General features: G+C 46.8%; 1 protein-coding gene across 4 annotated transcripts in view; it reads left to right on the forward strand.

Moving 5' to 3' along the window:
- LOC111837195 (anion exchange protein 2) overlaps positions 1-26,171 on the forward strand; it is a 42,204-nt gene that overhangs the window by 9,112 nt on the left and 6,921 nt on the right. For all 4 annotated transcript variants that reach the window (XM_023799051.2, XM_072711306.1, XM_023799050.2 and 1 more), the window contains exons 2-15: positions 3,922-3,980; positions 8,404-8,536; positions 16,526-16,685; positions 17,285-17,529; positions 18,921-19,057; positions 19,208-19,482; positions 21,465-21,601; positions 23,175-23,355; positions 23,612-23,747; positions 23,955-24,144; positions 24,423-24,528; positions 24,666-24,850; positions 25,410-25,626; positions 25,773-25,979. In XM_023799051.2, the coding sequence (XP_023654819.2) occupies positions 8,510-8,536; positions 16,526-16,685; positions 17,285-17,529; positions 18,921-19,057; positions 19,208-19,482; positions 21,465-21,601; positions 23,175-23,355; positions 23,612-23,747; positions 23,955-24,144; positions 24,423-24,528; positions 24,666-24,850; positions 25,410-25,626; positions 25,773-25,979 (2,203 nt within the window). In that variant the 5' untranslated portion in view covers positions 3,922-3,980; positions 8,404-8,509. The remainder of the gene's footprint in view (positions 1-3,921; positions 3,981-8,403; positions 8,537-16,525; positions 16,686-17,284; positions 17,530-18,920; positions 19,058-19,207; positions 19,483-21,464; positions 21,602-23,174; positions 23,356-23,611; positions 23,748-23,954; positions 24,145-24,422; positions 24,529-24,665; positions 24,851-25,409; positions 25,627-25,772; positions 25,980-26,171) is intronic.

Here is a 26,171-nt window from a genome sequence, read left to right on the forward strand (position 1 = left end):
GCTGGTTGGATCAGATGGCACATCGGAGCTCCATGCCCATCATCTCTGAGGTGCATGGTTGTGGCCTGCCAGCGGGTGGCGTACTCGGCTCCCCCTCAGTGGCCTCGGCATCGGTGCGGCCTCCTGTCCGTATGAATGGCTCTCTGCTGTGGTTGTGTGGCGACGACTCTGCACAGAGACCCTGCAGCGCTCCGGTTTGCACCCTCCAGACTGAGGCTGTCTTGGTCTCTGGCAGCTGGAGTTTTTTTTCCAGTGAGGGTTCAACTGCTCGCAATCGCGCACGGTTTTGTGGACTGAGGAATGCAGGAGTGTGTGATATATATATATATATATATATATATATATATATATATATATATATATATATATATATATATATATATATATATATATATATATATATATATAAAAAAAACATTCTTTATTTCCTTTATACTATTTATACTTCATATGTTGTCACAGTCTTGGTCCCAGACAGACCAGCATTTCACTGCATACTGTATACACTTTATGACTGTACATGTGACAACTAGATTTGATTTTGGTTTGATGTAGATGTAAGATGTGATTTTTTTTTTGGTATTCAGAAATAATTGCATTACCAAAATATGCATTTGGTGAAGGGTGCAAAACATTGTGCGATATAATTCGACGGTTAGGATACGACAGAGCTGATGGTGTTTCAAGCAAAGCATTGCAGATCTTTTCAAACTGTAGTTAGATTCCATTGCAAATCCATTATCGTTGCCGCAGAACTAACCTGGCTCATTTTTGATAGTAACAAGCGGTAATGGTGGTAATCGGGTCGAGACTGAGGCCCGTGACCTTCTGCATGCTTGCTGCATAACTTCATGGTTTCTTCATTATCGGGTCTTGGATCCGGTTCAGTGCATTTTCACATCTTGGGGGTGAAGGTAGCGGCTCGACACATTGCACAAGCTTTCTGGATCCACAAACTCGTGCCCCCCCCCCTTGCCGTACACAGTTGCTGTAATTGTAGTTTCTATTAAAAGGCTAGTTTAAATGTATCTTCATGTGTTATTTGCCGGGAAGGTCTGCCATCTCTCTGAGATGAATGCGTGTTGACGACAGCTCTGGGGGGAACCGGTCGGTGTTTTTCCTGAGCTTTGGCTAAGCAGGGTTATAATCATAGGGAAACATGAAAAGAGCTGAAGACCAAAATAAAACGGCAGGCAGCAGCACTGCTGAGCTGCAGATGAATGCCGATGTCAGGGTCACGAGGCGTGGAGGTTATTGTAACTGCAGACGCGCGCGTTTCTCCGGCGCTGCGTGTGGGGCGTTTTCGGGATTTCTCCTAGGCTTCCTTCTGCTTCCTATCTTTGGACTTTGTGGGTTTTTAAATCTATGAGTTCCTTCACCACAGCAAAGGGCCACGTTTGGTTGCTGGCGGACCTTCCCTAAATGTGTGCAGGGTCCTGGTTACTTTTAGAGGTACACAGACATGTATTTAAAATGTCAGCCGACTTGCCTGTACTGAAACGTCCCCACGGTCCTCCCTGCTGTTGCGTCATTTCGTGAAGCCACGCCCACTCCGCCTTCATCTTGTTGTTCATTCCTATGTGTATTAGAGGCTCTCTCGTTTCGTGTCTTGTAGTGTTGATTAACCTTCCTCCTCAAAGGGTAACTGCCTGTACTGCTGACTCAGACGTGATATATCCCCTCAGGTTTGTCATCAGAATATGAGAGCACTGTTCCACTGAACCCTGTCCGTTTCAAAGTCCTGGACCATGCGTTGTCAGGCATTTCCCAAATTCTTCTAATTTTGGCTGACCCTTGCTTTACGTTAACTTATGTTAACAATTGTATTCTTGGTAAAGGAAGTTTCCTTGAATCTGAGTGAGGAGGAGAAGAAGCCGATCATTCGGTGTGAAGATGGCCGTACGTGTGTGGCCTTGAGGTACCAGCGTTGAGTTGCATTGTCCTGGGAGCCATGGCACAGTATTTACAGAGAGAACATGGAAGAATCTGTGAACTTGAGGCGCACCAAAGCCTACCTTTTAGCTTCAAACATTAGGCTTGTGCATTAAATCATTGTACCCAGGAGAAACATCAGACCTACCACATGGTGGGGCAGCTGGACCAGCTGGTCATCAGTCATTTCCTTTGACTGAACCCATTTTGCCTGTGTTTGTCCTGGGAAGTATGGTTTGTCCTCCACAATTCCAGTGTGATTCCCATGAGGGAATTCAGTGGACACCAGTACCTATCCTTTGCTGCCAGTTTCCTTTTCTCAAGCCACCTGCCGGGGGTTGTGGTTCGGTGAGGAAGCCTTGACCTACTTGAGGGATGTGTGTGACACCCTGCTGTTGATGGGGGGCCATGGGGTGCAGGGGTTTGCGGCATGTGTGCGGAGCAGAGCATGTGAGCGGAGTGGAGCGGTGAGAATTTCCGCTCCTCGCTCACGAGGCTATTGACTCCGCCCACCTCGTTTTAAATTTTTTTCTGTTGATGCTGCTGCTGCCTCTTTCTATAAAATAAAATTTCACTAACAGCGTTACGTGACATTTAAAAAATCCTATTACACCTACTTTGAATGACAAAACGAATTTATTTGATTACCAATATAGGTTTTTATACTTTAACTTAATTTATAGACTTGATATACTACAACCATATAAAACTTGCTCACGTTTTGCTCTGTTCGCGTAAAACACTCTCAAGTTTCTGAGAAAAAATGATTCCAAAGTGAATCTTTACTCACTGAAACAGTTTGACCACATTGTTGTTCTTGCTCTACATTATTGTCATCTATACGTTTGATAAGAATATTACACTTGTATGATCTATAACTTTCCTTTGTGATATACTTTGCGAATTCCATCTCGGCCAATTTGTGTAACAGTCTTGATAATTGTACAGATGAATTCTGGGTAGATTTGGGCACGCCTCAGAATCGTAGCGTGAGCGGTATCGGAGCGAAATTGGAGCGAGACAGAGCGTACGCTCCAGCCTTAATTAAAAAACCGCTACGCGCTCTGACTAAATTCCAACCGCTCCACTCCTCGCTCACATGCTCTGGTACGGAGCAGACCCCACACCCCGCCCAGTCCATGTCGCCCATCACAGCTCCCGGTGCAGGTGGTAGACGGTTGGGTCCAGACAGCCTTGAGAAGGAGCCTCAGTCTCCCTCCTGTACCTCGACCAGAGGGGATGTCCCAGCCACGCAGCCTGCGGTGACGCTTATCTGCCCACGCAGAGTGGCGCCCTGCTCTGCCACTGACGTTCGCAGTCAAGGCCCCCTCTGATGCTACTGGGGGGGGGTATGGGGGCTGAGATATGGGGCATTACAGCACGACAAGGCTTAGTGGCAGTCATAGGCTGTCCTGTGTCTGTATCAGTAATCCTGATTGTGTGTGTACGTGTTTAGCTAATGAGGAACGCACTGTGTGTATGTACCAGGCATGTGGTAGTTAATCTTAGGTCTTTGCTCACTGTTTCTCTGGGAAACCTGCACACCTGCACACATTTATCATTTATGTCATTCGATATTCAGATCCACTTGTGTGTGTGTGTGTGTGTGTGTGTGTGTGTGTGTGTGTGTGTGTGTGTGTGTGTGTGTGTGTGTGTGTGTGTGTGTGTGTGTGTGTGTGTGTGCGCGCGCGTGCGCGTGTGTGTGTGCGTGCGTGTGCGTGCCTGAGGTCCCCAATCCTGTGCCTTACTGTTGAGTCATCGCTCTAGTCACATGCTGTCCAGGAGCCTGTGTTTCGAACACATAATCCCAGGCCGGAAGCCCTGAGTATCCAGTCTGTACCTGAAGGCTTGGAGCATGTGACGGAGGTCCTGTGTTCTGCTAAGCCAATCGGGAAACGTCTCACCTAACAGATTGTGTCTCTCTCTCTCTCTCTCTCTCACTCTCCCTCCATCTCTCTCTCTCTGCCCCTCATCCCTCTCTCCTCACAGTGGCGTTCAGCTTTGCTCTGCGATGTCTGCTGTAACCCTTCTACAGTAAGCCCACAGAGGTAAGTGCTCGTATCTCTCTGTCCGCCGTCAGCAGTGACTCTGGTACCCTGTTTCCCCTGACAGTTTCTCTGTCACAGAGATCTCATTCTCCTTCGGGTTCCTCTGTTTGGCTCTGTCTACTTGCCTGGCTGAGTGGCTCAGTGCCTTTACCCTGCATTCTGCTTTGGGGCAGATTGGGCTTTGAGTCACCTGAAATAAACCAGTTCTTTCATATTTCCTGTAACCAGGAAAAAAAATTCCTCCTTACAAGCTGGCTTCATCTCAAGCTCTCTACCAAGACACTGAAACCTGAAGCCTTTATTTACTGAGCACACGCTGGAATCTGATTTATGACAAATGAAACTCTTCTTTTTGGAGAGGAAGGACCTTGATGGGTGGGGATCTCAGCCTCACCTCCTCGTTTTTGCTCGCTGTCTGAATACTGATAGTATTTGGGGAAACTTTTGCTGGAAAAAAAAGTCGATGTTGTGCCTGGAGTCTGTAGAAAAGGATGGAGTTTTCTGCAGTATGAGAAGGTTGATCTAAAAAAAAAAAATGGCTGAGGGCAGAAAATTGACTTCTTTAACCATCTTTCAGCTGTTTCTTCTAAAGTCAGTGCCCCCTCTCATTAACAGTAAAGGTAATTTTCTTCTGTTATTTTGGTCAAACTGTTATCCCTATTAGTATTCTGAGCGAAGGTGAATGTACTTGTATGAAGGTCCTGGACTGAGATTCTTGTTCTTGTTGGGAGGCTTGGAAGCTCATCACTGTGTCAATCATGCAGCACAACTGTTATGTTTCGTGTATGTTGCTCAGTGATGCCTTGGTCTGGGAGAACATCTGCTGTAGGATTGAGAGGATGTGAGGTGTTCACATCGGAGCCGGTGAACTGCCCCTCTGGTCCTGTGCAGCCATGGCGACCACTTGCGGCAACAGATCACTGGGGAATGAAGTGACACGATGCTGGTTGGATCCTAGGGTTAATCTGAGGTTGGTTTAAGTTCTGCTGTAGCAGTATATTTAATTAGAGCTTATAATCTGTATTCTGTAGTCTCATTTTCACCTTGAATGCGTAAGTGTGTATTGTTGATGTTTTTTTTGCGTACCGCAGCATGGGAAGCCATTCAGGCCATGAACCAGGTTGGCATGGTGATTCATTTTGACCCGGTTTCTCTTGGTTATTGGGGCTATGGTGATGCACTGAGGTGGACAGTGCTGACGTGCTAATTGATGTTATTGCGCTGGTAAGACCCTGATCCTAATGTGACCCTTTTCTAACTGAGGGTTCTGCTCTCCAGCATAGGTTTTACAAGGGCTGCTGTCTCCTCTTTCTAGGAGAGGTACCGACCTTCATTTTTTCTTCAGACACAGTTGTGTATTAAATGATTCAGCTTTCAAAATGACAACGGTTACCTGGTACAGCTGCTGGTGGTGGGTCACTGATGGAGGGCAGTGTGGACGCATGTCCTCATTTAGCCTCCGCAGAGGTAAATGTCTGATATTAGGCGCTTAGGGGAGAGACTGATTAGGGTTCTGGTTCTCTGTGAATGTGCCAAGAGCGACCCAGCAGCCGGCGATTTGTTTGTCCAGTTCTGAAGGATCTCTGCTGAGTCACTCCGTGTCTCTGTGTCACCTTCAGATATCTGGTGGAACCTTGGCCTGTGTGATGGCTGGACTGTGTTGGTCTCCCTGTATCCTGCTAAAGCTTCAGCTTCCTCAGCGCACCGTGTCGGTCTCCCTGCATCCCGCTAAAGCTTCAGCTTCTTCAGCGCACCATGTCGGTCTCCCTGCATCCCGCTAAAGCTTCAGCTTCCTCAGCGCACCGTGTCGTCTCCCTGCATCCCTCTAAAGCTTCAGCTTCCTCAGCGCACTGTGTCGTCTCCCTTCATCCCGCTAAAGCTCTCTTCCTTCCTTTGTTTGGAGATCTGCCCTTTGGCCCCTCTGTCCTTCCGCCCCCTGTTTAGCTGACGGGCTGAAACTCTCCTCCATCTCGTCCAGGGTGTCACTTCAAGATATTCTTGGTTTCTGTCCTGTGGTCAGGGAGAACTTTTTTTTCTTGTATTTACAGTAGGTCACAGTATATTTTGGAATTCAGATCGATGCGTAGCTTATCAATACCTGACAGTTTGGCCAAGTCACTTTGCTTTAAGTTTTGGCTAGGAATGGTAGTGACTCATTACTACCCGTGAGAGGGTTTCCTCCCTGCAAATCACCAAACCTGCTTAAAACAGCTTCTCATTGCACTCAGCCCTAGATTAACACCACCATTCATACCATACAGCAACGTTGGCTGTAGCATCTAGTTCAATTAGTGGAAAATAATGAACGAATCAATGGATAAGTCCACATAGAAAAAAAAGTTGTATGGGTCCCCATGTGAGATTGTTTATCTGAGTCCCAACCCACAGAGCTGCCCCCCTCCAACAAATTAATTTTTAGTCCGTGCATAATCCATATATTTTATAGTTTTGATGTCTTTATAGTTATTCTAAAATGTAGAGCATTACAAACAAACCCTTCTATGGGTAGGTGTGTCCAAACGTTTGACTGGCACTGTATATGCTTGGAGGAGCTTCTCAGAATATGGCCCAGCTCAAATGTTTCTCACTATTCCGTTGCTGGTGAAATCCCTGTGAATCCTACTTTGCCACTTGTCTCTGTTGAAGCATCTGCTGTGACATCTGGAACATGCATCCCTCTTTCTACTCGTAGATGTTCGCTGATTATATAAAGTGGGTTAAAGTCGCTAAAGAGAACTAGGCTTCCGAACAGCCACCTCTGCTGCTCCGTTCAAGGCTTTTCCGTCCAACTTGTCTTCTGTCTCTGGCAAACATCTTTGTACTATAGTCTTCTTCTGTGTGCAAGGTATTCTTCAAACCCATGGATGGGGTCCTCAATGACCTGCCAGCCTTCACCTTGATCTTATGTCAAGATTGCTGTTGCTGGTCACTTAAGGTGCTGTCACAATGATCCACGTTTCACTTCTATGAGGAAAGAGAAAGCAATTGAATTCAATTGATTTACCCTCGCTTTCCTCTGTTTTGCACTTGGCTTTGGTTACTGATTCATCCCACATTGTTGTCATTGAGTCACTCCATGGCTCATCAGGATTTGAATCTCCAGGTTTAGTAGGAACTGCTGTGCAGATTGAAACCTGTAGCTGTAATTGCTTGGTTGCTGCAGATGGAGACAGAGCAGAGGTCGTGCTGATGGTGACCCTTCCCATGCCTCTCACCCTTGTTTGCCGGTTGTCCCCATTGTCTTTTTGGTAGGACATGGCATTACAGGGTGGGCTGAGGAAGAGCATGGTTTTCTTCCAAAATGTTAACATTGGAGAAAATCAATGTTTTGGCCTCCCTGAAAAACCGCCTTTAGCCTGTGTGTTCCTTTCTGTTTATGCACTTGCCAGTGGTTGAGTCCAGCTAACATTAGCGTTTGCATAACCCTGGCCACTTTGCTCGTTGCCTTACGCAAACAAACCAGCAGTCGACTGTCTGGACTGTTTTGGGATTGATCTGAACTTTACACAGCTTCTAAAAACAACAGAAAGGCGACGCGTAATCTCCTGCGAGCACCGTTCTGCAGAAATGCTGTGAACCCGGTTTTTAATATCAGTCCAGCCTTTGATATGATTAAGGCTTGGCAGTAATGGAGGAATGTGCCCCTTTGAGAGGGAAATGAAAGCAGGGTTCCATGGGCTGGCCTGGTTCTCAGAGTAACACCTAGTGAGAAACAAACCCTAAGGCCCTAAGAAACATCCACTACTATGTTGTTTGCACAGACTCACCTGGATTTGTCTAAATCAGGGCTTTTTTTCCTGTTTGCTCCAGAGCTTTCACTAATCACATTATCACTTATCTTCTTTGTAACCCTGCCTTACTTCATATGCTGTGCTTGTGTGCGGGAGAAACATCTATTACGGAACTTCTCTGCCGTGACATAATAAATTTATCTATAGACGTGCCTGATGTAACGGACTCTAATTAGATGTTGAAGGTCTGTTGCACCCATCTGGTTGCAGATCACGTCCTGGGGGCGTAGCCTATGTTGGGGCACATTTGTGCTTTAAAAGGGACTCTAAGGCCCCCCCCCCCCCCCCCCCGTCAGCTGCTGCTCCATGTTTCAATGATGCAGACTTTCATTACATGTGAGAAGAACATGGGTATGCCTGCTGTTTGACATGACAGAGCCCTCTGGCTGATCTCCTGACTGCCCTGGTACCTGTTGAGGGTGGTCTGCTGGCAATGAAAGGCCCCTTTGCACGGTTGGGTAGCTTGGACTGGCAGGAAAATTTCATCTGCTCTGCTTCCAGCATTTACTCTCCTCCTCCCATGAAGCCATGCGCTACCTTCCTGTCTCCTGGACATGGAGGTGGTCCGCATGACTGATCGGCCTGTCCGTTTTATCCTGAATTAACCTTTTTTTGGCCGGTTCTGCTCCCAGGTTATGCTGCCCAAAAGCTGCCCGCTGCGTCTGAGTGAGAAAGAGAAGGGTTAAGGACCCCAGCTGCCACGTCCCGCGCCCTCACCGCCCACATCACCGAAGAGCCATGAGCGCCCCCCCACATGCCCGCGAGGTCAGTGCCATCCACTAACCTTGGCCCCCAAGACCACAAGCTCATTAATAAAAATGTATTTGGTTCAAATTTTCCTGTCCACCTAGATTTCTTAAGTGTTGAAACTGTACCATAATTCTGTAAACACCCACTATTTTTTTTTTTGTTGCCGTAATTCATTTTAATGCCTATTTTCTATAAGGCTCTTTGTCAACTTGCATTCGCATTTGGGACCGGGACCACCGGACGCAAGCCATTTTGTATGTGTCACGATATTGTAGCTTTCCGTCACATATGCATTACTGTATGCATACTGTATTACAAATTATATATGGACAATGGCTCATTATACGGCCGGTAGCGCTGCCCATTCTCCTGCACCCGCTTGCGTCTGTTTTCAGGTGTCTCTTGATCAGTGTATATTGTTCACTATGGGCCTTGGACGTACGGGCGTTCGGATGAGATTTGATCAGGCATAACTTAATATAAGACTATATTTCTGTATTTTCTATGTCAGAAACTTGGTTTCTTGCACGAATCGTAGTTGTTGGCTTTGGACAGAAACTGTTTATTTGCTGTCACTGGTGCAGGGGGGCGTCCGTGAGGATTTTGACTGATCTGATATGCTGTAAAGGACAGATGCTTTTAAGGGAGCCCAGGTTAGCCTACCCCATGGTGGAGCCTCTACCTGTTATGTGAGGTCTGTGTTCAGTGTAATAAGGTTACTAGTGGGCTTTGAAGATTTTGTTGTTTTTGTTCTCTGGAGGTCTGTGTTCTGGGTGCTAACGCAAGACACCAGACGTGATGTGTGTGTCAGAGGTCGTCCACTAAGATGGACCTAGCGGGTCTGTCTGAACTTGCCGGCCTTGCTTTGGGTCACGGCAGCCAGGAACCCATTGGGAATCCTCTGCATCTCCCTGAACAGTCTGCGCATTCTCCGAAGCACCGGTTCCGATCGAGCCGCATTGATGTTTCTCTGCAGGAACACAGAGTCGTGAGAGGAATACAGAAACTGATATGGGCCATCGGGTCCTTTTTTGGGACCGTTCTGTGGGACTGCAGTGGAAGCAGGCAGGAAAAGCGATACGGTCCAAGCTGACGCTCAAGAAGAAGAACAGCATCTGTATTTGGTCTTCATGAAAATAACACTGCTCTTTATCTGGGATAAGGAGCACTAGAGGGTGTCAAACGACGAATTAAACACCTGGGCCAGTATGCATAAAACTTCTCAGAGTAAAATTTCACTCTTAAATGCGTCACAATTCTAAGAGTGACGTGATTTTGCTCCTACTCCTAGACTTAAGAATAAGTGGCATGCATGAACATTCTTAAGTGTTAAGAGTAGGTCTCAGCTCCTAAATTATTTAAGAGAGCTGGAGAGGACTCCTAAACCAGTTAGGAGTTGCACGATGGCAGCAGCACACGAAGACGGAGACCACGCACTTTCCGTGAAAGAAAGGGCGTACTGCAGACGTACGACAATAATGAATTGATAAAAAGGTACAGGCTCGATCATGAGGGCGTTCTTTTTGTTACCAACCTAATTAGGAACCAGATACAATCTCCTACGTCACCTAAAAATGCACTTACAGTTGAACTGAAGGTGATAATGATGCTACGTTTTTGGCAACTGGAAAAATATAATAATAATTATTATTATTATCATCATCATCTATTATAGCGAAGGTCATAAGAGCAATATAAGTAATGACACAAACCTGTAGCTTGCATGCTTGCTTTATAAACTGTGATTTCCTTTCGCGAGGTTGATAAAACATTATACCACCTTTTTTCCACATTACTCTGCTGAACGCCTTGTCCGAGGTGATGCAGCATTTACGGAGCTTGCAATAGCCCCCTAAGCTTTTTTTGTCCGTGCTTGTAACAGCTGGGCCAAACTTTCCTCGCACTACCTCCTTCCATTTAAGCACCAACTGTGCCAAAAGAACCGTTTTGTTTGTCGTCCAGTTTGGTTTTCTTTTAGAATTCAATGTCTTGCTATGAGTTTTGCGTTTGACCCATAATTTATACAACATGCGCATCTATTAGTGGAAATTGATTGGTGGTGTGCTAGATAGATTTTCGTACAACCAATTAAAGATATGATCACAGAAAGGTATGTTGTATAAAGCTGTACATTAACGGTTTAACATCACTAATATATTCACCGTGCAGCTTCTCTATTGGTTGAACTCAGTATTTGGGGCGGGATTTTATTTATAGTCCTCATTTCACTACACTTAAATGCTGGCTCCGTCAGCACTTAGGAATTGGGCTTAGACTTTGCTGAAAGTTACTTTTAGCAGCTTTATACAATGCTCTTAGGTCCTACTTTTTGTTAAGTTTTTTTTTTTACTCTTAAGTCCAAGTGTACGACCATTCTTAAGACCATTCTTAGGAAGTTTTATGTATACCGGCTCGGATATTTTAGGTTAAGTTGCATTTTATCCATTGGTCATCTGTAGAATCAGATGAGTATAGGTTAGATGGTGTTGATGCTGATGTGATCTGTAGGGGTTACAGCGCCCCCTGCAGGACTGCTCTCCCAAACCCTCCCCACTTAAATTAAAAGATCTTTTATTGGACATTTGCACAAGTACAAGTACATTGAAATGCTTCTCTTCACGTATGCCATCATACTTTATTTGAAGCACCCACACAGAGTGCAGGATCAGGCTATTTATTCAGCACCCCTGGAGTTAAGAGCCTTGCTCAAGGGCCCTATAGAGGTGACTATTCTGTCGAAGCTTGGCTTTAACTGGTGACCTTCCAGTCACAGGCACAGAGGTTTAACCCACTAGGTCACACACACTCATACCCACTGTACAGTGCAAATAGCCAGCTGGCCCAGTGAAATGGAGCCACACCAGTAAGGGCATTCTTCCTGACGGACACCTTCCAGCTCCTCGGTCCACATCAGTCAGGTCCCTGAGACTTTGTGCGTATGCATGTGTTTGGAATGACATCGCCTTGTGTTCGCTGTCAGGCAGTGAGGAGCGTTTCCAGAGCGTAGCCATCAGTGATAACAGACAGGCCATGAGTGCTGACTGATGAGCGTAAAATAGTTATGGTGAACAGGGACACTGAGAACGCCCTTGCTCTGTTTGAGCTGACGGAGGCACAGGTCCTGCCTGCTCTCCGGGGCTCTGAATCCTGCTGGGACAGGAAAGCTCGCGCTGCTGTTAGCGCTTCTCAGGATGTGCGGCAGAGAGCGGTTAATGATTAGCCTTCTCTGGAGAGTGTGTCGTGTGTGGAGGGGAGGGGGAGGAACGTGGCGTGCCTTTGCAGCGATCAAGCCATTTGTAAAGACCACGCGCCCAGACAGCTTTCACAAGAGGCGCGAGTGTATTTCCAGGGACAGTGTAGTGAGATTTGTTGAGATGAATATTGAGAAGGAGTCTTTAGGCAAAGGTCAGAAGTGGTCTGCTTCCTGAGTGTTATAGGACAGCGATATAATGGACTTCCTATTTAAAATGAAGGTGAGTCTTTTTGTGGCATAGAGCCCCTCTGTGAGGTAAACAGTGAAAGGCTTTGTGTCCTGTAACAAGATACCCACACCCCATTGTAAAAAAAATCAGTTCAGCCGAATTACTGCCTTACATTGTAGATTTAGTACCCGTTAAAGACTGAAGTGGATTAAAGTGAAATGGTAGCACTTGCCGATTTGTGTGTGTTTGTATTTAACGTTACTCCGAGCTCAGCGGGAAGTGTGTGCCAGACTGAATTTTTACACTGTTAACCTTGCATATGTACTTTTACATTTCAACAGATATTGGATGTATCACCATATTGCATAACTTTCATATTGTTCAGTACGGAAAATCTGAATCAGAAGGATCAGTGGCTTTCCAGACAGACTCTGCACTCTTCTGCTATATCATTTTTATACGGGACCAAGTACAAATGTTTTATAGCACGTGTAGTGTTCTCATCTGCAGGCCTGCAAGACCTTTCTGTAGCCAGGCAGCCAGCAGGGGGAGCTACCCTTCCATCCTGCCTCTCTTTTAGCCAGTTATGTTTCTTACAATGTGTCCCCACGTTACTCATTGCCACGTGCCCACTGCCAGTGCGCAAAGTGGTAGGAAGGAAAAAAGTTCTGGATTCACTTCCCCTAAACACTGAATGTCTATGTCCGTTCTTAGCCAATCAGGTACAAGCACAGTTCGCTCCTTGCTTACAGAAGCGCAAACAACACAGCCTGAGCCTTAAAAGGTTCAAGTGGAGCTAATATGTCATAATGGAGTTGGAATTGACCTGGAGTGATATTGCCAGAAGTACGATGTGTCCAGTGTCAGCCAATCGTTAGGTGATGAAGGTGGTGGAAAGAGATGATGCATCGTGATATGGCAAATTCGCTGCTCGTGGATGCACCATCTGTCGGTGTCGATGGTAATCAAAGTCCAGCAGGATTACTGAAGGCGGATAAGAGATGGAGAGAGAGAGGGTCGCTCTGATAATCCTGCAGTTAGTGTTTCCTGTTGGATTCTTCAGGAATGCGACACCTTCTCTGTCACTGGTTTGCAGAGCAGCAAATGATCCATCCATTGATCTGATGACCGCTGGCTGTGAGAGGACAGTGATTCATTCAGAATATATGCCTCTGTGAGCTCGTCCAATGAGCTTTGAATAAAGCTTTAATCTCTAGGTAGAAACCACCTGCAGCTCTGGTGGAGACGGTACTTTATTGGCCAAACCTTTCCTGAGCTTGTTTTGTGTGACTTTTGCAGATGCTAGGATTTTTGGGGACTTCTGTACCCCATGCTGACACACTGATAATGCAGTTTAACCATTAATCAGTTTGACTTCTGACCCCAGAAAGTGAGAACTGTTCAGGAAAAGGTCAGCACCTCGATCCTTGACTGGTTTATCCTTAATCCCAATGTGTCATAACTTGACCTCTCTTCTGAATGGAAACCCGTAGGTAATGAAGTTCATTGCTGAAAAACATTGTGTTTGTTTTTTATTTTACATAGATTGCCTCCCTGCTAACGTCCTTGGAGCCGCTCTATCTGGTTTACGCTAATGTCCTGAGCAATGGCTCCTTTTCTCACTGACCTTGGTGCTTGTGTCTCTCCTTGGCCCATACGACAGCTGCTCTCAGACCAGGCAGAGAGCCAATCATGCTGCTGATGTGGAAGATGGGAGGGGTGTTTCTGGGAGTTTAAAAGAGCGACAGGGGGGGGGGGGGCGTTTCTGGCAAGTTCCTCAGGAGTGGCCTAGGCTGGGGGATGGGAGGGATACTTTCTAAATGGGTCTCGCGTGTGTCTGTTCAGCTGCGTCCCAGCAGAGTTACTGAGAGGAAGGAAAGGTCCGTGTGCAGAGAAACCTGATCTGTCTGTGCTTTGGAGATGGATGCGGAAGGGCGAATCGTTGGGGAAGTATTCCGGGTCCAGGTGAAACCCTGCAAATAGCCAGGGTCCAGGTGAAACCTGCCTGGCTGTTTACTATGGAGTCGAACTTCACGAGCCCCCGAGGCGAGCGGCCTCTTGAAAGTCTTGCAAGGCTCCGGGGCTTGAGGCCACCTGCTTTCTGTACAGTCGCTTTGTTCCCACTGCGTGAAAATACTGAGCAGCAGTGAGCCTTGCAAAGCCCAGCAGTCAAAGGGCACCTTGAGCAAGCCGGTGTCAAAATGACAAGTCAGCTTTTTGGTTTTGCACTTTGTTTGGAAGTTTTCATGCTTGATGGATGTTTCAGTATCCTGGTCGAGTAAATAACTGTTTAAATAATGTGCCAGGACCCAGCCACACTTAGCGACAGGGGATAGATGAAGCTCTGAAGGCTGCAGGCTTAATGAGACACCACCTAGGGGTCAGGTTGAAGACCTTCATGCCAAAATGAATAAGGGCAGCAAAGGACGTAAGATGGGAGATGATGCTGGGCTTGTACCATTCTCCCCAGCCACCATGGCCAGCATGGTGCAGGTGTAGCAGGGTTACGTGTGAGTGAAGAGGCTGGCTTTTCTGGGTCAAAGCCTCTGTGTGGTCAGTCCAAACTTCAGTGCAGGATTTTTTTTTCTTTTCTTTTCCAGGGAGGTCCACTTCTGTCCCCAGTACAAAGGCTGCTCAGTCTGTGCTGCTGCGGGACCAGAGCTTTAACATTAACTTTTCCAACATGGACTGGTCTTAACGGCCCTCCTCACTCCGTGACCCCCCTCCCCATGCCACATTTCCATGAATTCCTTTGGGGAATGTTTTCTGCATTCCTTGCTCCTTTGACTATGCGCGAGGACTTTGCTGTCTGCACCTGCTCAGTGTTCATGGTCCCCTTGAATGTCCAGAATGGTCTGTCCATTTTCAAGGAATAGATTCGAGCCATTTCCAAGTAAGGCAGCAGCTTCTCTTAGAAATTAGTCCCTAGGTCAGTTTTGGTCACAGTGGGTGGTTCCTTCTCTGAAAATCTCCTGCAGCTCACTGCTTCCATGCTTTGTTGTGCAGATAGTTTAACCCTATTCTAACTGATTGTTTGCTCCCATTTCATTCTTGGTATGCGGCCAAGACCATGACCATGACCAAGACCACGATTGCACAACATTAAGCTAAGGTCCATTTCCTTTTTTTTGCCCAGGAGGGTAAATTTCCTTCTCCATTATTTCATGTTTTGTCCTGGTTATGATTCTGGACCTTGTGGGAGCTGTACCTAGTCTTCTAAATTCTCAAGACTAAATCTGTTTATCAAAACCACTGTGATTCCCAGTTGATGAATCTCACACCCAACACACGTGGTTTACCTTCTCAGGCTGCCTGCTTATGCTGAGATTAGCAAGGTGCCACAGCAAAGTGAGGCTTCAGTATGGCGAAGCTGTCAGCTAAGCTGATTGAAGCAGCAGACTTTCATGGTGAACAGTGTCTGAAGACATGGCACCATGAATGCAGTCCACATTTCTAGATTTGGTGATGTGTAATTTAAAATGCACTTCCCATCAGTATTTATCACTTATCAGCCTGATGATTTACTTGTCAGTTGTTACACTTGGTATGGACCCTGAACGACAACTGACTTTACCAATGACTCTGTTTCCCTCTAGTGTAGGTAAGGTGTAATTACAACATTTCCCTTAATTTCAGGTAGATGTTTTTCTTCAAAGTCTGTGTTTGTCTATTTATACGGTCCGTTCAGAAACAGCCACAGCTCACCAAAGTGCTGTACGGTTTGACAAAATCAAAATCATATTAAGTAGAAAAAATGACATAACATGGCCCCCAAAATAAAACTGATACAGAAGTGGATTCAAATAGAAACAAAAAATGTAAAAAGTAAATACATAAATATTAACAGTATATGAATTAAAATTAAAAAGGGGGGGAAACAGTAGATGTACTATGACCCAGGGTATGCTAATGCATAAAGATGCAGTCTAAGCTTGGATTTAACTGTTAGGCCAGTGGTAGGGAATGGTTAGGGAAGTGCACTTGTGGTTGGAAGGTTTCTGATTCAAAACCCCGACGAACAAGGTAATAATAAACAAATAAAAGGGACTTATCAGCTGACTTTAGTCAAAGAATAAGGACTTAAGAATAAGGAATAAGGACAAATGGACTTTTACTAACTGAATATGAAGAGCATTTAACAGGAATTGATAGAATAAAGCCGGAACTGTAAGTCTCATTTTTGTATGTATGTGGGACAAGAACTTTTCATTTTAAGTGACACTCATGTGTGCACATGCTAGTCTTATTCACACAAGTGCCAGTCCTCTCAATGCCAAAGTTCATTGTACTGCAGTAAGATTTCCAACCTTTTCATCTGAGCAGCAGGTGCTGTTTCCATGGCAGCGGTCGGGTAGCCCTCTGTACCTAGCATTTAATTTAGAAGGTATTTCTGTCCTCTGCGATAGAGGTGCAGGGACGATGATTACAGTATTTCAGGTGTGTAACTGCATAATCTCGCCTGCTAATGGGCTCTGAAACGTTGTCCAAAGTGGCCTTCCTTGTCCTTTCACGGCCTTCCCCACTCATCCACGCACTAGAAGCGCATCATGCATCATAACCCCGCCTCTTTTCACTCTCGCAGCTCGAGCCGTCGGCCCCACTCCCCCGCGGTGTGCGGCGTGAGGAGGATGACGAGGGAGACCTCAACAAGGCCCTGGGGGTAGAGAGATTCCAACAGATTATCCACCCCACACCACGCGTCCGGGACGAGCACCGCACCTACAACGAGGCGGATTTTGAATGTGAGCGCCCTCCATGGGCTGGGTCATGCCTGGTTGCTCTGGGGTGTGGGAGCATGACCGTCATGGTCCAGACGACCAGCTATATATCTACATCTCTGCTGTTTTTTTTAGGGAAGCGGGAAGCATGGTGTTCTAGTAACCTTAGACCTTAGAGGCAACCTTTTGAAGTGTCATAGAAGCCATAACCTGTTGTACTTTAAAACATGGTATTTAACCTGAATTAGTATAGTTAGTTACTAATCTCTCCTGAATAAGGGCATCAGCATTGCAAGGGGAAAAAATAATCTTTTGTGATCTGAGGAACATCTATTGAACTGTAACTGGAGATGCAAATATGAGCTTTGGGTTAAACCATCCATGTCGATGTCGAACAGTGAGATGGGGCTAGATTAGATCTCTGCTTCTGTATCAGATGACGCTGCTTTAGAGCAAAGTTTCCAAGTAAAATTGAAATTTTGCAATGAGTCTTTATAGTCTGTCAGATGGCTTTTGAATTGGCTTCATTAAAGTGGCGCAAACATTTTTAAATACTCAGAAGTGCTGCCAAGGGCCAGTCACTCATCTTCCTTTAACGTCTGAACAACTCCTCTTCCTCCTAGACCACCGACACTCCTCTCACCACATCCACCAGCCGCTATCCAAGCACCTCCCTGCAGGGGGCAGGAAGAAGAAGAGCAGCAAGAAGAGGAAAGGGGTCGGCTCTGGCCGGAGGAGGGGCTCTGGGAGCAGCGGGGCCCCCACCATTGAGGAAGACGAAGAAGAAGAAGAGGCGGAGGAGGAGTCCTGCAGCCAGCCTGACGTGACCCCTGATGCAGAGCCAGACAGTCACTCGCAGGCAGTGCAGGTACAGCCTTTCACACAGGATCAGTCACGCATTGGGGTTTGGATGCTCCAAGTGACAGAACAGGGACATGGTTAGTCTCATTGGATCAGGACCTGTCAGTCTTGCTTTGTGCTATTAAGGAATTTGGGTGGAGGTTGCAATGGCTTGTGTGGTTCCTACCCAAAACGTCACCAGAAAACAGGTAGAGGTGTTCCGATACCATTTTTCCCCTCCCGATACCGATTCCGATACTTGGGCTCAGGGTATCGGCCGATACCGAGTACTGATCCGATACCTGGGTGTGTATCTGTATATGCAGCTTGACATATAATACATGTCGCTGTTTTACTGGCTGGTTGATCAAGCCTGAAATACTGCCAAACAGCGGACATACTTCTTGCACATTTGTACTTCTTCGCTGCCGTAAACAGTGGTTGCTTGTGGCAACACGACACAACTTCCTGTGTTTGCATTCTGAGCAGCGAAGAAGAATTGATTTCCGATTTGCAGCGTTAAGCAAAGCTAGCGGGCATAACTAGGTTATGTTTAGGAAAATGGTATCGGATCGGTACGTGGACTCAAATACTCGCCGATACAGATGCCAGATTTTTTGGTGGTATCGGCAGCATTTCCAATACTAGTATCGGAATCAGAACAACATTAAAAACAGGCACCTGACCCACTGACTGGGTACCATGGTGTGCACCGTTTTGAGGAGTGGTTCTGGTCAAAGCAGGATGGATTCTGCTCCAGGATGCATTTGGCATAATTTATCATTTGCATCTATTAAATAAAGAACCCCTCCCCACCCACCTAAATGAATAGAACAACATTCTTACTATTTTATGAGTGTGTTTACTTGTTAAAACTAGTTGACCAATAGCTATGTTATTTCTGCATGTTTGTTTTTTGACCGAAACAATCTAATTAGACTAATCCATTAAGCCCCTAATCATGTTTTCTGCTGGTAGAATTGGCTCAGGGTGCTGGTAGGAAAGTACTGGTGGGAAACTACAAAACTGGGTACTGGTAGGGCTGGTTGAAATGTCTTGGCTTAAACTGAACAGGAGTTTAGTTCTAAAGCAGAAAAAAGAATTACGTTACTGTATTGAGTCAAAAGTTGTAGTACACTGGCTGTGAAAGCAGTGCGTGTGTGAGAACAGGGGTACTTTAATAAGGGAAGGGGAGTTAAGGTGATTGCAAGGGGCTCTAAAAATTATGGAACATAACTGGATTGGTCTGGGTTGGGGGCCCAGCATGATATGCTTTCGCGGGGCCCAAAATCTCCAGCAGCATTCCTATGTGCGAAGAGACAGTGCAGAATTAATCTCTGTATAAATACTACATCGTCACTCTTCTGGAGTCTCTTTAATAAATTATAAATGCCCCTTGGGATTCCCTGTCCCCCCCAGTTCTTCGTTGCAGATGATGACCCTTCACTCTCCACCATCAGAGCTGCCGAGTCCACACCCCCACGCCAGGTAGACATCGTACCCGAGTCGGCCCTGTGCAGGGGCTCGGTTCTCCTTGAGGATGCCACAGCCACAGAGTGAGTATCCAGCACAATGATCTCTGAGACCATACATGAATACCACTGCTGCAGTTGGCCAGTGAGTGTGGAAGCCCTGAGGCATCACTGCCTGCAGATGTTGGGGTTCCTCTGCTCTGCTCTGAGTGTCTCATTCCGACCCCTTTACAGTGACTCGGTGTCAACCCCGCCCCAAAGCAGAAAGGTGGCCTCCAGCTGCTCCTCGATGCCGTCCTCACCGACCTGCCCAGCGGACTCGGGTAGCCCCCCGGGCCGCTGCACCCCCACGGGGTCCAAGGTGTCCCAAGCGGGCCGCAGCTATGACCTTCAGGAACGGCGCCGCACGGGTAACATGACGGCCGCTGAACATGGCCACTATGAGCGCATCCCCACGGACGAGAGCGAGGCACAGATGCTACCCACCGTGGACTTGGATGGCATCAAAAGTGAGTACTTTTTGCCAGTTGCTAAGATTCCATGACAACCCATAAATATGCTTCATGTGGAAAAAGGTTAAAAACTCAGGGCAAACTCTAATACTTGGTATGTAGCTTAGACGGTGAATAACTGACCAAGAAACCCTATGACACCATACATCAAGCCTCATTTCTTGGTATAGACTTATGTCAGAAAATACACTGTGACAGGAACCATCTTTATTTGGTATTAATAGAAAATTCAAGTGGCCTAATCAAGAATTGTAATAACGGTCAGAAAATGTCATCCTTTTCCATTATACACTTGTGTCCATAGAAAGGAAATACAGAGCGCATTTAATTAACTTTGATCAGATGCAAACGTGGAGGCCTTCTAGAAGCACATGACCGCAAATCAAATGTGGCCTTTCATTCCTCCCCATCCGTGCTGCTCATTCTGTAGGAATTTCAGCCCTTTGTTGGGAGGGTCAGATCTGCCCACTACAATTGTGTTTTTCCGCATCCGTCAATCTGCTTTGTGTTCAGACGCAGTTATGACTGCTGCTGTTCTATAAACTGGCACAACAAAAGAGTGCATTCACTCAAAGGAAATCAAAGGCGAAACATTTCAAATAGATCTTCGGGATTTTACCGAAATCCACATAACCTGAGTAAGTAAGCAGCTCATTCTTTGGTCCTCATCTTCGTGTCCATTACTTGTTTGTGGAGTTTTTGACTCATTATGAGTAAAAGGCTGCCTGGTTCACACCATGTACCATCTCCACCCTACCTGTGTAGCCCAGTCGGCTCCAAGGTAGGGACTTAATGCTAGAATAAGGGACACAGGAAATTTGGGAACAATTCAGGGCCTCAACACTGAGGAAAAAATAATTAGATTACTTGTTTGTGGGTGGTCTCGGAGGATTAACAGTGGCTGGTGTGTAGCTGAACAGGTTAGGATGCTAGGATGTAATTGGAAGGTTCAAATCCCAGAATCAACAGAGTGATTTCACCTCTGGGCCCCGAACAGGACCCCTAACCCATAATTGCTTCAGGGACTGGCCGACCCTGCTTTCTCAAAAAAAGGTGTCACTTTGGATAAAAGCTAAATAAATAAATGTAAATGTTGTTGAACCGCAATGCAAATTGACCAGTGGTTTGTTGGAATGCAAAAAATGTCACCACGCTCAAAGGTGGAGCAGAGCTGTACGTACACAAAGATTGGGAGGGGTTGGCAACTCTGTAATATTCACCTCTGAAATTTTTACAGGTTCGTATGAAGTGCTGTTAATAGTGATGCATGTTTTGGTGCATGTTTTAAATCCCTCCCTTAAAATGGAATTAGCTTTCTCATTTCCATCCTCATAATCAAACCCAACATTTCAGATCTGCACCATTCAGACCTGAAGTCTGGTGAAGAGGATTTTGTGCTTATCAAACATTCTCACAGCAAGTGTGGTGATCGGTTACAAAAATTGATCATCAGTGTCATCAGTGGTTGATGACATGGCTTCATGTTGACCGGTTTGTTGTCTTTGTCAACCACCAGTTGACAAACTTTTATATGGACTATTATGTGATGTCCTTTACACCGTTTGATGTAACCATCTCCTTCAAGGTGGGGGGGGGGGGGGGCACAAGAATCTTATGTATCTCAAGTCTGACTTGTACTTTCACTTATACTTAGTTAAACATATTCCATCATGTGGGTCAATTTTTTTCTGTAAGTCACTATTGAAACAATTATGAATAGCTTGCTGATCCTAAAGCCTTGTTTGTGGTGAAGGTCAGCTGGCTCAGACCTTGGTTAAGACTGGATGAGACTCAGCAGCTGATGGATTCTGTAGAGAAACAGGCTGTCTCTTGGCATCTGCAGTAGGATCTTCGAGGTCCTGAATGTGGATGGGGGGGGGGGCAGCTTACTTTTCACTCCACACTTTTTCCACTGATGCGACGTGAGCAGGCCAGGAGATGCCTGGTCCCTCACGTTCGCCCACATCTGCCCATCTCAGGCCACCGTTTCGAGGATGTCCCTGGGGTACGGCGTCACTTGGTCAGGAAGAGCACCAAGGGTCAGGTGGTGCACATTAGCAAGGACCACAAAGAGCCCAGCACTCGCTGCCGGAAACTGGACCGCACCCCACACGAGGTGAGATGGCCCGAAGAGCCAGAATAAACAAAATCTGATGTGGAAAGAGTGCTGTGACTGTTGGTAGCAAGCAGAAGCCATACAGATATATTGCGGGGAGGGTGTCAGGGGGGTGGTCCAGTCAGTGGGGGCCCAGCACCCCTTCTGTCACAAAAGACGTTCACTTTATACCTGTTTTTCCTTCACCTGCATGACCCTGTCCGAGCGAGAGAGAGAGGGAGGGACGGAGAGGTGTAGTGGAGTTAAAAATGAATGAACTTGCGTCTTTTCTTTCACATCGTAAAAAGAAAAAAACAGGTAACAGGACCCCAGAGCCATAGAGTCAGTCAGTCAGCCATCCATGTTTTATTTAGTGTGAGCTTACGGCCGCCAGTTAGACTGCGAGTCTCCCTCAGGGCGGGCATGTGCATGTCCAGGTGTGCGAGGCACCTCTTTTTGGAGCTGGAAGGTCAGGTGTGAGCATCTCTGGCTGGAGATGCGTCTGTCCTGCTCTACCGCGACCCGCAACATGGTCTGGTTGGATTACCAGTATGATGCGGACTGGCAACGGAAGGTGAGCATGTGTGTAGGGGGCAACAGGTTTTAGTGGCGGGGTGTGATAGGAGTGAGCAGCCATCGCTCACCCCATTTAGGAGTAGGTAGTGTAGTAAGGTGAATACTCCCAACCTTGGACACCAGCCGGGCTTAGCTAGGTGTGCATGCGGCATTTGGCTCAGCCGAAAGGTGCGTCAGGTTAATTATTCAGTATCTCTGGGAGGCTGGGTCCTCCACGTGTGCAAACATAGGCTTCTGTGCGGTCAGAGGTGTGTAAACATGTGCACACTGAGGCTTCTGTGTGGTCGGAAGTGTATGCATGCGTGTGCAAATGGTAACTTCTGTGTTCTGTGTGGTCAGAGCCATGTATAGACTGAGATTCCTGTATGGTAAGAGCCATTTACAAACGGAGGCTACCTGGTCACTCTTGTGCTGTGCTTTTTGCTCAGAACCAATATACTGCCGCTTTAAAGAAAGTGTGTCGGTCGGGTATCAGGTGGCTATTTAAAGGTAAATGAATTTACTTCAATTCGGCGTGAGAAAAGCTCATTCAGACTGCTAGGAGGTGTTCGGTTCCAGGTGTTTACAGAAATCTGGGTAGTCCAGGAAATGGACATGGCTTAAGGAGTCAATGACCTTACCCACAGTTAGAGATGTGATTAGTGTCCGGTGTTGGACTTGGACACCGTTCCTTGCATTCCTGGAGGGGGTTAGGGCCTTGCCTGGACCACACCTGATGGGATGCTCTAGCTGTGTAAATCAGATACAGAATTGCATTCATTTAAATTCCACATACCCTCACTATTTTTATTGGACTGAAATGCGTTGTCTAACCTTTTTAAGATTTCATCAGCAAATGATGAGAAAGTTACTCAGGTTAGATGTCCATGAGGCTGCAGGTGAGCGGTGCGTGACAATATCGCGGGATGAGCAGGTGATTTGTGAGCCAGAGGAACGATGTCTATCTTACAGTCTGGTGCCTCCTTTCTGACCAGTGTCTTCTGCATTGTGGTTGTGTCTGTCTCTGTGTGTCCCTCAGGTATTTGTAGAGCTGAACGAGCTCATCATGGACAAGAATCAGGAGATGCAGTGGCGGGAGACAGCTCGATGGATCAAGTTTGAGGAGGATGTGGAGGAGGAGACGGAGCGCTGGGGCAAGCCCCATGTAGCCTCGCTCAGCTTCCGCAGCCTGCTGGAGCTGCGTAGGACCATTGCTCAAGGTGTGTGTTGGGGGTGTGGCTTACCTCTGATGCCCAGTCAGAATTGTGCTCTTCACACGTACTTTACTGTAGGTTTCCAGTATGTAATTAAGAAAGATTATTTATTCTTCTTTGATCCTTTCATTTGAATACAAAAAAGGAATAAATCACAGAAGACGACATGAAGCATTAAGGATCGGAGGGCTGGGGTTGCCGGAGAGGTGAGCAGAGTGTCACCTGAAAGACTGAAATGTCATTGGGTTCAATCTGTCTTCAGGGGCAGTTCTCTTGGACCTGGACCAGAAGACCCTGCCCGGCATCGCTCACCAGGTGGTGGAGCAAATGATCATCACGGACCAGATCACGGCTGACGACCGTGCCAATGTGCTGAGAGCACTACTGCTCAAACACAGGTGAGAAGGGACATCCGCCAGATCATTAACATCCGTTCTATGAATTTCAAAGGGGATCTATGAAAAAAAGTTTTTTTTTTTTTGTTTTTTTTTACTAGATGTTTGAAAAATGATTTGAAAACATGAATGGATTTGCTGGGATTCATCTTCTCCCTTCTGTACTCGCTGTCATTTTCCCACAATCCCCTCTTCCTCCGCCCCCTCCAGCCATCCAAGCGACGAAAAAGACCACTCTTTCCCCAGGAACATCTCGGCGTCCAGCTTGGGCTCCCTCATGTCCCACTACCACAGCACCAACCACATCCCTCCAGCAGAGCCCTCTATTACTGATCCACTCATGAGCGGCAGTGCCTCTGGCTCCGAGAATGACACCCGCGTCAATATTGAGAAGAACGAGGTACGTCACCCACCAAACACAACCTACTGCCTGAAATTACATCATGCATGTGTCAAAGGGACAAGGAGTACCGGGATAGAATGGTTGGATTCATCTTCTCCCATCTCTGTTAAGCTCAGATGACTTGCAGCTCTATTCTGTTGGGTCTTGGCTGGAGTTTGCATAGTTTGCAGGACGTGAAAGCAGCTACACATTCCCTTGCTGTAACAGTCCTTCAAGTGAACCGTGTATGTCCCCTGTGTAATGTGCTTGAATTGTTCTTGGACTTTCTAATGCAGAAGGAGAGTACTCCAGTACTGGGCATGCACAGGTCCAAATCGAAACACGAATTGAAACTTCTGGAGAAGATCCCGGACAATGCAGAAGCCACAGTCGTTCTTGTTGGTAAATTGAGTTCTGCTGTGACTCTCTCTATGTTAGAATACCTCATTCTGACTGGCTGCTTTAGGTAGGATGAGGAGGGCCCGTGTGTGCTGTTTGGGTTTAGGTCACATGTAAATGGGTGACATCTGATCTTGCAGGGTGTGTGGACTTCCTGGATCAGCCCACCATGGCATTTGTGCGACTGCAAGAGGCCGTCCTCCTTGAGTCGGTCCTGGAAGTACCAGTGCCGGTCCGCTTCCTTTTCATCCTGTTGGGCCCACCCAGCACCAACATGGACTACCACCAGATCGGCCGCTCCATCTCCACCCTCATGTCGGACAAGGTATATCTCGCAGGTTCACATCGGGTTGGGGCACCTGTAGAGGCACAGGGGGCTGTTCTGCAGCTGCCTGTGGTGTTTGGGTAGCCAGGAAGAAGTGAGGCTAATGCATCAGGTAAGTGTGTCCTAACCCAGTCCTCAGCAAACTACAGACAATCCACATTTTTACTCTTTCCCAGTTCCCAACACACCTGTACCAGGTATTCAGTGTTCTTGATTGACTTAGAACTGAGAGAGAGCAAAACTGTGGACTGTTTGGGGGCCTCGAGGAATGGTTTGGGAACCACTGCTTTATATTATAGGGCCAAGGTGGTCCGAGTATACTAATATTGATGGATATAGATATGGTAAAGCTCTGATTCTATAATACAAGACCATAATCAACTGGGGCAGAAAGATCTTATTAATCATTTAATTGTATGACAGCTGGTCATGCGGCCTCTAGATCAATTCAAGGCAGCATCAGATAAAATTTCAACAACATGTTGGTTACCTGGTTCAGGGGTGATGTGTCAGACTGAGAGACAGCCGTTCAGACTCAGTTCCCCTCTTTGGCTCATAGTACTTCCATGAGGCCGCCTATCTGGCCGACGAGCGCCAGGATCTGCTCAATGCCATCAACGCATTCCTGGACTGCAGCATCGTGCTGCCGCCATCCGAAGTGGGGGGGGAGGAGCTGCTGCGCTCCGTGGCGCGCTTCCAGAGGGAGATGCTGAGAAAGCGCGAGGAGCAGGAGGTCAAGCTGCTGGCCAAGGACGTGCAGAGCACCCAGGACAGGGGTAAGGAGGCTTGGTCCACACACCCTCCTGAGCTACCTATGTGGTTAGCACTGATGATGTAGCCTCCCACTTTGTATGGATTTTATGCCCCCTGCATATGGGACATCACTGTGATGGCCATCTTTCCAATCCCTGTTTTGGCACAGAGGCTTTCCTCACCCCCCTCAAGCCCAGCGATGATCCCCTGCAGCGGACAGGACGGCCTTTCGGGGGGCTGATTCACGACATCTGCCGGCGTTACCCCAAGTACGTCAGTGACTTCAGGGACGCCCTGAATCCCCAGTGTATGGCGGCTGTCATCTTCATCTACTTTGCTGCCTTATCCCCCGCTATCACGTTTGGCGGCTTGTTGGGTGAGTGGGTGGAGTCACCTTTCACCAAGAACCAATGATCTGCCAAAGTAGTGTGAAGGATCTTTCCTGGTGACAGCCTTGTATGTGAGGCCAGCTCTCTCTTGCTGTGCTCAGTGTTGTACTGTGAATGCTTGAAAAATAATTATTATGATCATGGATGCATTAAACTGGTATACAAATACGGATTCACTC

This window comes from Paramormyrops kingsleyae, chromosome 4 (genome assembly GCF_048594095.1).
Source record: "Paramormyrops kingsleyae isolate MSU_618 chromosome 4, PKINGS_0.4, whole genome shotgun sequence".
Lineage (NCBI taxonomy): Eukaryota > Metazoa > Chordata > Actinopteri > Osteoglossiformes > Mormyridae > Paramormyrops > Paramormyrops kingsleyae.